General features: G+C 37.4%; 1 protein-coding gene across 1 annotated transcript; it reads left to right on the top strand.

Annotated features, from left to right (window-relative positions):
- The first annotated feature begins 643 nt into the window (after positions 1-643).
- fkbp5 (FKBP prolyl isomerase 5) lies at positions 644-15,400 on the top strand. Its single transcript, XM_086086001.1, has 11 exons — positions 644-959; positions 7,225-7,339; positions 7,820-7,964; positions 8,294-8,436; positions 9,677-9,794; positions 9,879-10,035; positions 10,199-10,289; positions 10,866-10,949; positions 11,018-11,203; positions 11,291-11,530; positions 12,341-15,400. Exons 2-11 carry the CDS (start codon positions 7,235-7,237, stop codon positions 12,443-12,445), a joined length of 1,374 nt encoding a protein of 457 aa, XP_085942127.1. The 5' UTR covers positions 644-959; positions 7,225-7,234; the 3' UTR covers positions 12,446-15,400.
- The last annotated feature ends 493 nt before the right edge of the window (positions 15,401-15,893 follow it).

Consider the following 15,893-nt stretch of genomic DNA (forward strand, 5'->3'; position numbering starts at 1 on the left):
GGGTAAAAAAAAGTACAGAATGTGGTACCACACTTCAGAACCATTGCAGGTTTAATATGTTTGTTTTATTGGCGCCCATCCACATTTTTTTTTTCAACATTTAATGATATACGACACAATTAATTGCAAATTATGTTGCAGCTCCCCAAATACCAGCCCGTGAAGCGCAGGGGAGTACTGCCCTACCTCGAGCTACAAAACTTTATTTTCTACCCCCCCAAAATACAATTCTATTCAAATTCGAAAACCAAAACCAAACTATCCCCTTAAAAACAACAACAACCGGTAATCATCTTGTAAAAAGGCTCCTATCCGACCAGCGTGCCCCGGGATCAAATCAAGCCGCCTCCAGGCGCTCCTTCTCAGGCTGCCGCGAGCTTCACTTGCCGGCAAGGTGTCAAGCAGCAGCCGTTTCGTCTCGTCTCGTCTCATCTCGTCTGGGTTGTTCTCGCACGGCGCTGTTGACGATCCGAACTGTCAGCTGACCGCGGGTGGGAGGAGGACAGCCTGCTACGGAACAGCCTGTTCCCGGCAGACCAAGCTCGGCAAAGAACGGGTTACAGGTCAGTGTGTCTATTTGGAACACTGTGTTCTCATCATCAGCAGCGGCGGCGGTACAGCCACAGTACAGCCGGAACATTGTGTTACTTTGTGGCTCCTTTCCAAGACCTGCCCCTTAATTTCATACTCGACGCTCTGTCACTGCGCCCTCCCTCCTCTCTGCGTATTTTCCGCCTGTTGTGCGTCCACCCGGCTCATTTTGACGCGTGCACTCCATGCGGCCGGTGCGATTGTGGCGTTCGAGCTTCAACGACAGGACGCCAATCGGTCGCAAGACGCTCGCAGCGCGTCGGAACATCTCGTACCCAGGACGTGACGTAATTATCTAGAAGCGGCGCTCCTTAGTTCTCTTTTCACCTGGTGGATATTATTTATTTGAAAAAGGAGCAGAAGAAAATGTGAGTCGTTATTTGTTTTTGTGACTTAAGTGAAGTGTTTGTTAGAGGTCTGAAGTGTTCGGGCTGTTTTCCGCTCATTGAGTGATTGAGATCATTTTTCGCGCAATGGTCAAGAATGAGTCCATTATGAGGGTGAAACATGGGTTCGTGTCATGTGTCTGATGCTGGTGATGTGTTGAAGGAGAAGTTGCGCGGAGGATGGAACATGTGTGGGGGCATTTGGGGTTGCAGGTGTAACCACTGTGCTGTGGAAAAGTCTTGTTTGAATAATTTTTTCTCTCTCTCCATTATTTGCCAATATTATGAAATAGACCACGATAAGAGAAACGGAACATGTGTTTACAGTGAGGTGAGGTGATGTAAGATTTCACATGAATGTTGCAGGAAAGTCTGACTCATTTGATGTCCTTGTACTAAAACGCACACGCGCGCACACACAAAGCGATGAGGAAGAACTCAAATTACTTCTCTAGTATGCAAATTAGGTTTACACATAAGGAAATGATCTTATTGACATGTTGACTTTTTTGCTACTACTGTACATGAAAATCCTTGGGATGCATCATATGTTACTTTTTCAAGAATAGTCAAGAAAATAGAAGAACCTCTGGGATGTCAAGAAAATGCTTTATGCTCTGCACCAAGTTTTAAGACCATCGGTCATATTATAATCATAATAACTGATCAACGAAATAAGGTGTATCGAATCAGCGTCGATAGATTTATGTCCCCCTGAATTCTACAATTTGTGCGAGTCAGATGTTTTTCGCATTCCTGCGTAGGGTTTGCGAGTTTTGGTCTTCACACCACTCGAGTTAATCAATTGTTCGGCATTATTTGTCGCAAGGTAACAGTCGGTTGATTACAATGTGATCCATACGTTGAAGGAGACGCGACGGCGAGGAAGGTGACTCAATCGAAACGTGTTTCGTAAGGGGGGGGTCTGAGATTACTGAACACCATCAGGCTACACCGGTGGGGAACTGAATAGAAGGAACATTGTGTTCAGACACACACACACACACACACGCGTACAGTACATTTGAGGACACTGCATTGACTTGCATTTATTTCGTGGGTGATGTATAAGGAGTGCAGAACACACAACAAACCACAGACAAGATGTCACCATAATGTGAGGTTTCATCAATTGACAAATCTTTTTTTGTAATAATGTCTCTCAAAGAGAATGAAAGGAATTAACTCATTCACTGCCGTTGACGTCTATAGACGTCAAAAATTCATTTCAACTATTTCTATTAGTTAATTATTTTTCTCCCACTTATGTATAATAAACCTAAAAAAAAGCATTGTACATTTAGAACAGATATAAAATTTGTGATTAATCCTGAGTCAACTAGTTAACTGAGTTAATTACGACATTTTTTAATCGCCTACGCCCCTCATTTTAATCATCTTTTCTTCTTTAAATAAAAACTTATATATTTTTTAATTTTTAATAATCTTTTCTTTAAAAAAAAAGAAAATGTAAAAAATTAGGGGCGTCAGGCGATTAAATCTTTTAATCATAATTAATCCCATGACTTCACTAGTTAACTCACGATTAATCACAAATGTTATATCTGTTCTAAATGTACAATAAAAAAAATCTAGGTTTTCATACTCTTGTTCACAAAAGTGGGAAAAAATGTTAAACTAATAGAAATAGTTCAAATGAATTTGTGACGTCTATGGCCGTCAATGGCAGTGAATGAGTTAAGAAATTGGGTACACACTAGGAGCCCAAATTGGGTTATGATGTCGAACTGTCAAGCTAAATTAGGGTAAGATTGAATTTAATTCAGGTGTTTCATCACCTTGCATGTTACAAAACTCCTGCCAGTAAACGGGAGCACACACCGTCTCCATTTTGTGTTTCCTCTGGAGGCTTTTTTTGTTCCTTCGCTTGGTTGAGCTCATTTTCTCAAAGCACACAATGTTCCAACAGGCTGTCCTGACAATCAAAAGTCCTTGTGGACTTATCTGACTACCTTGACCTAGAACGAGCGATTTGGTTGCCTTGCTTTTTTAAAGCCAGTCCAGCGTGAAGCTAACTTTCCAATTGGAAATCTGAAATTGAATACGGTCTGTAAACGGTCACCATCTTAACGGGTGATAAAATAAAACTAGGAGTGTGCAAGGAAGTGGAAGAGAGAGTGGCTTGCTGGCCAGTCGACTTCATGCGTCATCCATCATTGTAAAAATTGAGTTGCTTATGAAATGTGGGGTGAAATCAGGGGTGTGCCGATCGCGATTCTCATTTAGTACAATTCAAAATCGATTTTAAATGTCCCCAAATCGATTTTATTTACATTATTTTATACTGTCTTGCCTTTGTTTGTGTGTGCCTTTATTTGGAGCGCTGTTCATGCTGTACCTGATTTGGCCACTTAGGGGCAGTGTGGTTCCACGCGGTCTTAATACGCTGTTAAGTTGTAGCCACATTAGAGAGCAGAAGGAAAAAGTGCCAATCAAGTTATTCCAATAAAAGTTGTTTTTTTGCAGTGTGGAGCCGATCTTTTGAGTGATCAAAGTGGCGCGAGTAGCGCGCTAAATAGCATTAGCGAGTCCGACTGGAGTAGATCATTACAATTCCTTGCACATCTATAGATTGAAGCAAAAATCATTGTCAATCAAATCATTTTGAATCAGAAATCGTCCTCAATCGAAAATGGATTCTGAATCGAATCGCAGATCCAAAAATATGAATCGAATCGTGAGACATTCAAAGAGTCACACCCCTGGTAAATATTCACTTCCCTATATGATGACAAATCTGCCAAGCGAGGATCACTGCTCACTTTGCAGTGTACATTCCGTTCTCTATCTTTTATGACTGACAGTGACTTTTATCATCTTGCACATGCTCTAAATGTGGGATTGAGCAGCCACAACTAACGTCACACCGAGTTGAACTTTCTGGATGGACCTCATCGCATCACTTTGACACATTTTTAAGAACATTTGAATACGTTCCCAACTTGACAACTTTATGGGCCGTCACATTTGGAGATTTCGCTGCATGCTACTTCGCATTTCTGAGTCTTTCGGTTCGTTCACTAACCACCAAGGTCACTTTTCGGGGCCTGAAGAAAAATCATCTCCCTGATTATCTCCTCCTCTGAATCTTAAACGTGACACTTGTACAAATGCACATCTTTTTAGCCATCACCATGGCAACCTCTAAATTCATTTCTCTTATTTTTCTAATGATGTTCAATCTCATTTTTATTTATGTTATTAAGACCTTAGTTTCCCAGCCTTTATACATTACATTAGAAAATCTCATGGCACATCACCAAACAAAAATGTCCCAATATCACCCTAAAAACAGTTGGGTGGAAAAATAACACCGTTTGGGCTCAATTGCGGTATTTCTGACCTAACTTTATTTTTTACAGTAAAGCCGGAAATTTGTGCAAAAAAAAAAAACCCCATATGAGTCAAAAAGGCACCGACCCAACTTTTTCAGTCCAAACACAATTTTTAGAGGTAGTAACCCAAAAAATGGATTTCTTTGTACAAGATGACAATATTTTTGAGGGGTGTTATACAAAATGACCCTTTTTTGTGTGTGGTGGTGGTTGGGGGGGGGGGGGGGGGTGCAAAAGAACTCAAAAGTTGGGTCAAATTCACCCAAGTGTATCAGTCCATTTTTATTTATGTATTTATTTTACCCAAATTGGGTTATTTCTGACCCAACAGGTTTTAGAGTGAAGCCACCCTCTAAAAACATTTGGTTAAAAAATAACCCAATTTGGGTCAAAAAGATTTTCTTATTCATTTAACAACGTTTTTTTTTTTTTTAGAAAACAACAAATTTTTAGGGTAGTTTTGCACAAAATAACCCAATTTAGTTATTCCATTTTGACTCATTTTTTTGCGGGGGGGAGGGGGGGTAACATATAACCCAAAAAGTTGGATCATTCCCTTGTTGCCGCATATTGGCTTATGTTTGACCGAACAGTTTTTAGAGCGTATACAAAAATAATGCTGATCTTGTGATGAATTTACTCACAAATCTGAAAGGCAATCAATTGAGTTGAACACGAAGCTGATTTACTGGCAGGAATTGCAGAAAGACACACAGAGATCTTAAATACGAATTCAAAGTGAAATTGGATCATTTCCTACAGCACACCTGATGCTTCCTGTCATGATCACTCTCTGCACACAATGGTTGGAAATCACAAATTCCGATGATTGAAAATAAGTAAACACATACCGTATGTGCATAGTTGCTTCATGGCTCAAGATTCCGTTCGTGTCAGGTGTCACTCCTTTTTTTTAGGATTTCACAACGACGACTTAGCGAAGAATTGTGAAGTGTTTTTATATGCAATTGGGAGCGGAATTCATGCCCGTGCGTGTGTTTTACTTCTAAAACGTTGACCTGGAATTTGCGCAGCTTTATGAATCTGGCCAAAAGAATGTGCATGCGCATTTCTTTGAAAGCTCATTTTGAACTCTTGAGGTTGTTCACACATACTTCGGTGCATTTGGCTTCTACTGTACGCACTCAAGTGCGCCTCACGTGAGCACACGCGCACACAAAAATAAATAAATTGTTTTGTTTACATGTTTGGAAAAATATAAACGCAGCCTCAGATTGTGAGAAAAAGCTCTTCCAGCCAAAAGTCAAAATAACATGATCCATTAGAATTCTACCCCGTTGTGCTTATCAAGGCTTTTTATCAGCACTGCCGTGTATTTTGCTGGCAGTTTCAACAAACGTGATTGTTGGCACTGCCGGGAACTCTTAGAAGTTCCACCTCACAGAGGAAAAGTGGTCGTTTATTTTTAATGGCACTTTTGGCAGAGACTTAATGCTAAATTGCCTTTCAAGGTGGTTCTAAATACAGGACAGAGAAAGATAAGTGTTCCATTTGAAACCAGCTGCAGTAATGGTTTCAAACTCAAATTGAAAAAAAAATGCTCTCTCTCTCTCTCTCTATATATATATATATATAATCTTCAGCCAGCCCCATCCGTGCTTTAAAAGTGCTTAAAATCTATTCTAAAACATACTTGAAGCCAATAAAGTGCTGCTAAAATGGGGGTGATCTGATGTCACCACTTTGATGTCGTGAGACAAGTCGAGCAGCTGCTGCACTGTGAACCAGCTGGAGGCGCGAGTGTGATTTTTGACCCAAGAGACGATTGAGATGCAGTAATGCCGAGAAAATTAAGGCATACGTCAATCGTTCATGGTCAGGTTTAATCATTGTTGATTTCGTTGTTGATTTCGTTTTGGCTACAGTACTAAAGTGGAAGATTTTTATGGTGTGTGAAGGTGAAATCTGAATAAAAATGACTCTTAACTCATTCACTGCCATTGACGGCTATAGACGTCAAAAATTCATTTGAACTATTTCTATTAGTTTCACTTTTTTTCCCACTTTTGTTAACAAGAGTATGAAAACCTAGAATTTTTTTATTGTACATTTAGAACAGATATAACATTTGTGATTAATCGTGAGTTAACTAGTGAAGTCATGTGATTAATTAGAATTTAAAAATAATAATCGCCTTATGCCCCTAATTAAAAAAAAAAGATTAGTAAAAATTAGAGGCGTCAGAAGATTAACATTTTTAATTGTAATTAATCACATGATTTCAATAGTTAACTCGTGATTAATCATACATTTTATATCTGTTTTAAATGTACAATAAAAAAATTCTAGGTTTTCATACTCTTGTTAACAAAAGTGGAAAAAAACGCGAAACTAATAGAAATAGTTCAAATTGAATTTTTGACTTCTATAGACGTCAATGGCAGTGAATGAGTTAAGTTTCTGTTTGTGTAAGTGATGTCTGAAAAGGTTGGTTTTAATGATGTGAGTGGTGTTAATTTGTTCAGTTATAGAAGATTTTTGCGCCAATCTTACGAATGGTGATTTGGCCAGGGAGCAACATATAGATAAAACGTAAAAGCGGGCCTAAAAGCGACCCTTGCGGTACACCACAGACAAGGGTCGAGCAGCATAGTTGCTTATTTTTGTCCTGCCGGTTGTTTCATGTGCTGCAAAAGCACGATGATATCAGGAATGGTTCTAATATTAAGTAAATAGAAAAATGAAACCAGATATAGACACTAAATCAGCTCTCCGAAGCAGCCAAACATCATAAAATGTCTACTGTGGGGCTTCTGTGTGATGTAATCACACATATAATCTACATATATATAAATAAGAGATTGTAAAGCACAGCTTGATTAATTAAAATGATTTGTTAACACAAGATTTTTATTTGAACTACTCTCCAGACAAGCAGACATGACAACTGATCAGAATCTTCCTATGGACGGGGCCGCGACAGCTGCTGTGTTTTTAGCAAAGGGCACTGATGTAACACCTAAAAAAGACCAAGGAATATTCAAGGTATGTTTTATTGTCATTTTTTGTGCGTGTGTGTGAGATTGTCTTCAGGCTCGTCGTTCGTCAAAATTAACTCATTCACTGCCATTGACGGCGATAGACGTAAAAAAAATTCATTTAAACTATTTCTATTAGTTTAACATTTTTTTTCCACTTTTGCTAACAAGAGAATGAAAACCTAGATGTTTTTATTGTAAATTTAGAATAGATAGAACATTTGTGATTAATCTTTAGTTAACTAGTGAAGTCATGTGATTAATTTCAATTAAAAATAAGGGGCGTTTAATCGTAATTAATCGCATGATAATTTTATATCTGTTATAAATGTACAATAAAAAAACTATAGGTTTTCATAAATAATGAAATGAAATGGAACAAAAATGTTAAACTAATAGAAATAGTTCACATGAATTTTTGACGTCTATAGTCGTCAATGGCAGTGAATGAGTTAAAAAAAATTTTTTTTTGTCTTCTCACTTAAAGCTTGTCAAGCGTCATGGGCATGATGGAGAGCGCCCAATGATTGGGGACAAAGTGACAATCCATTACACCGGATGTCTCCTCAATGGGAAGAAGTTTGACTCGAGCCGAGATCGCATGGAGTCCTTTTCATTTAACGTTGGCAAGGGTAGGTGACTCACACCTTGTTCTTCATTCTTCCTGTGCAGTATGCAAATTGAACGCTTAAGACGAAGCTTTTCCTCGCGGTGATGAGAACATTGACATGCTGGTCTTCGGAGTCTCTGTCATTGTTATGGTGACTGGGGATGGGCATAATGATTTATTACATAAGATTCCTGTAATTTATGTGCGATTTCACGTCTGATTTTCTCATTACAAAATGAGTCAATAACTGTGTGTTCATTTTCAGTGTTTTCTTTGCAGTGATTTCTCCACGGTGACTGGTGATAAATCAACGTTTTAAATATTGTACATATTTTCCTTGCCTACAAACAGGACAGGTCCTCAAAGCATGGGACATTGGCGTGTTATCGATGCAAAGGGGAGAAGTCTGCGCGTTGCTGTGTAAACCGGAGTACGCGTACGGCTTTGCTGGAAATCCGGACAAAATTCCTCCCAACTCGTCAGTGTTTTTTGAGGTAGGTAAGGAATGTCACCATTGACATTTGGGCTTGCATACAGCGTGCATTCCACTGAGCGACCATCTATGGGCAGAGCAGGCATAGTCCTCCGCATTGCTGAAAATAAACAGTCAACAATTGAATGGCTTCATCAGAAGCAGATTCATTTTTCAGAATGTTCCAACCACAGGCCAGGCCCGAATCCTCTTCAAACTCTCGTTTGTAGCAAGAAAAAGTCCTTATTGTGCCAAGATGTGCCGTGATGATCGACTGCCATCCAGTCCGGTTTAAATATTATTGTTGTAATTATTATCATTATTGTTATGTGAGCACATTTATGCAACCTGAAATTCTAAAACAATTTGTTGCTATAATTGATGTTTTAAAATTTAGAAATGATTTTGGTTAGATTTTCATTGATTAGAACAACAATTTCACCAAGGTTGACACATTTCATTTTTAAAAATAGTTATTAACTCAAATTATTTACACTAAAGGGAGATTTTGCGGTGCTAATAGTGACTGCTAGCAAGATTAGTATATAGCCTCACTTCGCTAATCTCCCCCTAGTTTATGACCACAGTCAAGTCCCACACTAAAAGGCACAAGCGTGACTTTTAAATATGACCATTTATAATAGTGCACATTTATGAAAGTGCGTAGTGGTGATATATAGTCAGCGAGAGTGACACTAGCAATACTAAGCTAGCATTAAACACTGTAAACAAGCCAATGCTAGCCAGGCTGCTACTTTGGTAGCATGAATTTATGTAATGCAGTGTTACTATAAAATTAATGTTGTCGGTTTTAAGTTTTATTTTTGGGAATGTAAAGTCAATTAAAAATCAAGAAGAGGTGATAAATTTACATGTCAAGCATAAAATATTGCTAATTCCTATCATTTCACATTTTCACTTAAAGTAGTGTCTGCTACAGACATTAGTGACAGTTCAATAAACGACAAATGACAAAAAAATGCTTTTTTTTCAAAACTGTAAACCCCTTGATTACATTTTGAAGACAAAAATGATCAAGGTTGTCTTAGCATATTCAGTAAAATCGTCTACCTATCGCCAAATTTCCTTTTGTGGCTAACTCCTACATCTTTTTTTTGTTATGTATTTTCGCCTCCCACACTAAACCTTCCCTTGCACACTGCTGAGTTGTTTTTCTTTTTGCTCAAATTGCACCTCTCACACCATTATTTATTTTAAAAAAAAAACACATCTCTGAAGAGTGTTTGTCTTTACTCAAACAGATAGAACTGCTCAAGTTTGAATTAGGAGAGATGCTCACAGATGACGGCGGCCTCGTACGAAGAATAAAGGTCAAAGGGAATAGCTACTTGAATCCCAACGAGGGCGCAGTCGTAGACGGTAACCCCCTTCACGGATCGATGCTCATTTTTGCGTCCGTTACTTTTGATTATATCGGGAAACCTGTGTTGTGTCGCCGCTCAGTGCATCTGGAGGGGAGCTGTGACGGTCGACTGTTTGACAGCAGGGACGTCAGCTTTGTCGTCAGTGAGTCGGAGGATAAAGGCGTTCCTCTGGGAGTGGACCGCGCCATGGACAAAATGCAAAAAGGAGAATGTTGTGTACTTTACTTGACACACAAGTAAGTCATTACTGCTGTTTGTCATTTATATGTGTGTGTGTTTAGATCAGATGCAAGGTGTTATTTAAGTCATCTCGGATGGGATTTCTCATTCAGTAGAGTAGACATTGAACTGAAGGAAGTGTCATATTTACGCTTCCATTTTTCCCCCCTTCTCTTGCAGGTATGCCTTTGGACACAAAGGAAACACAGAATTTAAAATTGGGCCGGACAAAGACGTTGTGTATGAGGTTACCCTCAAAAACTTTATAAGGGTAAGGCATCTTCAACCAAAATATGAAAGTAATTCTAGCTTCAATTGAACTCATTCACTGCCATTGATGGCTATAGACGTCAAAAATTAATTTGAACTTTTTTATTAGTTTAACTTTTTTTCCCCACTTTTGTTAACTAGAGTATAACCCCCCCCCCCCAAAAAAAAATCCACATTTAGAACAGATATAATTGTTTTTGATTATTATTATTATTACACATTATTAATAATCTTTTATTTAAAAGAAAAAAAATATTAAAATGATTATTTATTTTTTTAAAGAAAAGATTATTAAAAAATTAGGGGCATCAGGCGATAAAAAATTGTAATCGTAATAATCGCATGACTTCACTAGTTAACTCATGATTAATTACAAATTTTATATCTGTTCTAAATGTACAAATAAATTATAGGTTTTCACTCTTGTTAAAATGTTAAAAAAAAAAATATATTTTTTAACTAATAGAAATAGTTCAAATGAATTTTTGACGTCTATAGCTGTCAATGGCAGTAAAGTGAGTTATAGACAATTTTATGACTAATTTTTTTTATTATGACTTGCATTTGCTCCATCAAGGCAAAAGAGCCTTGGGAAATGGACTTGCATGAAAAGCTGAGTCAGGCCTCAGAAATCAAGCATAAAGGGAATCAGTATTTTAAGGTAGAATATCCTTATATATAGAATATTGTCTGTTTTTGTCAATTAAACACAAATATTTGGCATTTTAGGCAGGACACTACTACCACGCAGTCATCCAGTACCAGCGTATAGTTTCCTGGCTTGAGATGGAATTCGGTAACGGCTTGGAGCAGCAGAAGCGGATGAATGATTTTCTATTGTCAGCCCACCTCAATTTAGCTTTGTGTTTCCTGCGTATTCAAGATTTCTCTCTGGTCGTGGACAACTGCAACAAGGTGTGCTGCGTTAAGACTGCATTTAAATCGACGTCCGCAATTCGCAAGTAGTTACCTTGCGTTGTTGTCTTTGTCGCCGTCTCCAAGGTGATCGACCTTGACGCTAGCAACGAGAAGGCCCTGTATCGTCGCGGGGAGGCCCGGCTTCTCCGAAATGAGTTCAGCTTGGCCTTGGGGGATTTTCAAAACGTGCTTCAAGTCAATCCCGCCAATCGGGCGGCTCGCAATCAGATTTCCAACTGCCAAAGCAAGATGAAGGAATATCATGAGCTGGACAAGAGGACTTACGCAAACATGTTCCAGAAATTTGCGGAACGTGACACCAAGGTGTGTAAATGTATTATTTTGTCAATAGTAGTAACTTAAGTAGAAAAATAAATAATGTGCCCAACAACCTTTAGTCATGTGACGTTTGCAAGCTGGGCTGTGATTGGCCGTTACCTGTGTCAAAATGGCCGCCCCCTGAATTGGATGTAACGGGAGGATTTTGCTGCTTAATTCATATTCCACAAAAGCAATAGTGGTGTTGTCTTACGCTTTAATGTTTTTTTTTTAGAACCATCAGACACTCGTGCATAATCTAATAACATCCACTATAAGAAGTGTATAAAAAATATTCTGATTTTTTGAAGTTGATAATGCTCAGTTTTCATTGACACTATTGTTTATAAAAGCAATTATAACGACAATGTTAGCAAACCACAAAACTGGAGTCGCCTTTGACCATGGTGGTTGCGCTCTATGATTATACTGCCATCTAGTGTTCATCCGATTTTTTTATGCTCATGCTTGAATATGAAGACGTTTCTTTTTTTCTCTCCACAATTTAAAACAGTTCGTAGGTATTTTAATAACAGGAATCGGACATGTTTTTTTCTTCAAAAAATACTTGAAGGATCAAGAAAAAATAGAAGAAAAAAGTGAATATTTTTTTTTCTGTTTTTTTGAATAATAAGTAATTTTTCCTTTTTTTCTGAATATTTTTTTTCAGCCTTTTTTTCTGAATATTTTCTCGACAGAAAAAAACTGAAAAAATATTCAGAAAATACAAAAAAATATTCAGAAAAACAGGAGGTTTTTTTTCCAAGTGAATGCAATACGCTTCCGTATGAAACAAATCTGATCTGCTTGAAACAGGACGGGAGGACAAAGAGGAGCCGGGACGAGAGCGTGAGGAGCAGCAAGAACGACGAACTGGCCATTAAACGGCGACTGAGTCAGGACCGACTTTCATGCCAGTGACGTCTGTGAGGAAATAAAAAGCAAAGACCTCTTCGGACATGGAGCAGAACCTCCAATCCAAACTCCAATATTCCCATTCCAAAGCAGACTTCTGTGAGTGGCTTCAAGACGGCTCATCTTGGCCCTTTTTCAAATGTAAACATTATTGACCTTCATCCGAAATGGCTCCTAAGATGAGATGTGCCTCGGCGCTGTGTGTCCACATCTCCAAACGTGGTTTTCCAGGTTCTGATTGCACATGTCGCCATTGGCTGTTTTGGGCTGAGACTTGAATCAAATGGCGCAATCTGTGCTTTGGATAACTTCTGTAAGTCATGTGTGCCACAGATGGCTTTAAAAACACAATTGTTTTCTTTTCTGCAAAATTCCCTTGAGGAAAATTGATGCATTAGTTGCATCACGTTGGTATCATCAAAAATGCATCGTCTCTTATCAGCTGGTTCCTAAATCTGTTCATACTAATGGGAAATAAGCACAACTGAAAGATGCCAAAAAGATATATAACCTCACATTTCACAATATGTTTGGTCACTGCTAGGGGTGTAACAAAAAAACAATTTGAATGGGAAAATGAGTTTCGTTCCACTTTAAAATATATCGAGATATGTATTGGGTTGTCGTTTTTTAAAGTGCTGACAAGTTCATTCGTTTAAAATGACAAGAAACTCACTGCATCATACTCGAACTGAGCCGTACCTTATCAAACGGTAATTCCACTGAATCAAACCAAATTGAATTGTTTCAATTTAAAAATGAACCGTCCTTGAATTGTATTGCACCCCATTTATCGAAAAACGTGCTGAATAGTGTCTTATTGGATAGATGCACACTAATTACTAGAGGTGAAAAATGGCAAAACATTTAATGAAATGCATTTGCATGAGTTTAAATTTACAAATTATTGTTAACATAAGAATTTGTTATCTATTTAAAGATGAAAACTTTATACAAACTACTGGGGAAAAAAACTTGTGAATAGTATGCTAGGAAAGCTCTTTCATTAAAAAAAATATGTTGAATAAAAATAAATATTTGAGTTTGCACCTTATCTACTTGTCCCTAAAGTACACAGTATTACTTTAATTACCTTCATTATTTTCCTCTTAACCTTTATAAATTCCTTAAATTTATAAATTTTCTACTTTGAAAATTCACAAATCTGGCTGCATATATTAACTCATTCACTGCCATTGACTTCTATAGACGTCAAAAAATGAATTTGAACTATTTCTATTAGTTACATTTTTTTCCACTTTTGTTAACAAGAGTATGAAAACCTAGAATGTTTTGATTGTACATTTTGAACAGATATTAAATGTATGATTAATCATGACTTAACTATTGAAGTCATGCATTTAATTACAATTTAAAAAATTAATTGCGATAAAAAAAAGAAAAGATTATTAAAAAATTAGGGGCATCAGGCGATGACATTTTTTATTGTAATTAATTGCATGACTTCACTAGTTAACTCACGATTAATCACAAATTTGATATCTGTTCTAAATGTACAATAATTCCCCCCCCTAGGTTTTCATACTCTTGCTCACAAAAGTGAAGAAAAAAAAGTTAAACTAATAGAAATAGTTCAAATAAATTTTTGATGTCTATAGCCGTCAATGGCAGTGAATGAGTTAATGTAAGCATGGTATTAATAACCTCCATTGAATGCCAACAAGTTTTTGAATGGGAACCAGTTCCGTCTGATGAATGACGTTGCACCTTAAGAGCTCATAATGACTTTGAAGCAATGACTACATTTGAAACTGGCGGCAGCTTTAACGAATGAACACTGAACTTAAACTTGCGTTTCTACGCAAATGTCCAGAAAACGAGTTCCTAAACACGCCCATTACGTGCACACTGGTATGTGCCCGATACTTAAACGATGGCCTCATTTATTTTCCCCCTGTTAAATATCCATCCATTTTCTTAACCGTTTGTCCTCACAAGGGTAGCGGGGGTGCTGGAGCCTATCCCAGCAGGCTTCGGGCAGTAGGCGGGGTACACCTGAACTGGTTGCCAGCCAATCCAGGGCACAAGTAATCTGTGTTCAAGTAATCTGCTGTGCATGTCTTTGGAATGCGGGAGGAAAGCGGAGCCTGCTAAATATGATTAATCTCAATATCAGCAGCTTGGCATTGGAAATCCCCTAATGTCCATTTGTAGTACTGCATGCGGACTGATTGCACCACTTTTAGAAAGACAAAAAATTAAGTGTGGTCTTTTAAAGGAGACACTTCATCATGGACGTGACAAATGTAAGTCAATGAGGGACAGTAATGAAGCCATTACAGATAATCAAATTACAATTTTGTGTAATATTCATTGAACAAGTGCTTTTTTTTCTTTTTATCGCGTGAACGTTAGTAACAGACAGTGATGCACTTTGGTCAGATGATCTTTTGAGTAAATGTCTGGAAAAGTATCAGACAATGATCTTGAGATGTTTTATAAACATTGGTATGTTGATAAAGAAAAACCTTGGCTGTCTTAAATATGTTGTGTGTCGCCGTGTGAGTTGTAATATTAAGTCATTTTTAAATGCATTGCTGTGGCTGTAATCATTTTGTACAGTGAATGTGAGCATGAAGTTCTTTTTCTATTACAAAGTGTAATTTGGACTCTGATTTGATGTATTTTTAAATGCATAAAAAAAAAAAATACATGGATAATTGGCAAAAGTGAACAAAAACAAATACAGTATGGTCAAAAAGAAGCACCGTCCCAATTGGATTTGAACGGAAGCTATGAGTTGTTCCCCTTCACGATGTTTATATGTAAACATCACACTTGTGTTTCATGTTTGAACCTGGCATTAAATGCAAAAGAAATACTTACAAGCAGAAATGATGTAAGATACCATTCATGTGAGTGTTCTATATATATTTTTATTTGTATTTTATTTTTTTTTTGCACTTCAGAAAGAATAAAAGAGCATTTTTTAAGGTCAAATTTGTAATTGCATGACTTCAATAGTTAAATATTTGAAATTGTTCTAAATGTACAACTAAATCTTTTTGTGGAAAAAATGTTAACTAGAAATATGGCTGCATCATTTAGTCATTGATACAGTAATTTCATAACCATTGATCAAATTGAGTTAAATTCAGAAAGATGTACTGTACTGTAAAAAACGAGTATGATATTGATTTGTATTGGTCCTTTTTCTGCCACCAGACGGCATAATTGCATTTGCAAGACGTTGGTGACAGCTCAGTGCATTTTTCTTTTCATATTAAGAGCCATCTAATCTTTAACATGAAGTAACTTGTGAAATTCTGCACATTTTTAAAATTGTAAAATACAACTCTCCACAAATATGAATAATTAAATTTGTCTGCAACTGAAGTTCCCCCAGAACAGGCTTTCCAAGTAAGGTACTTTAAATTAACTGAAAATGAACACACTTATTTTGACACCCCTAACATACACACATACATACTAC

This window comes from Leptonotus elevatus, chromosome 10, assembly GCF_054856555.1.
Source record: "Leptonotus elevatus isolate MCC_2025b chromosome 10, RoL_Lele_1.0, whole genome shotgun sequence".
NCBI lineage: Eukaryota > Metazoa > Chordata > Actinopteri > Syngnathiformes > Syngnathidae > Leptonotus > Leptonotus elevatus.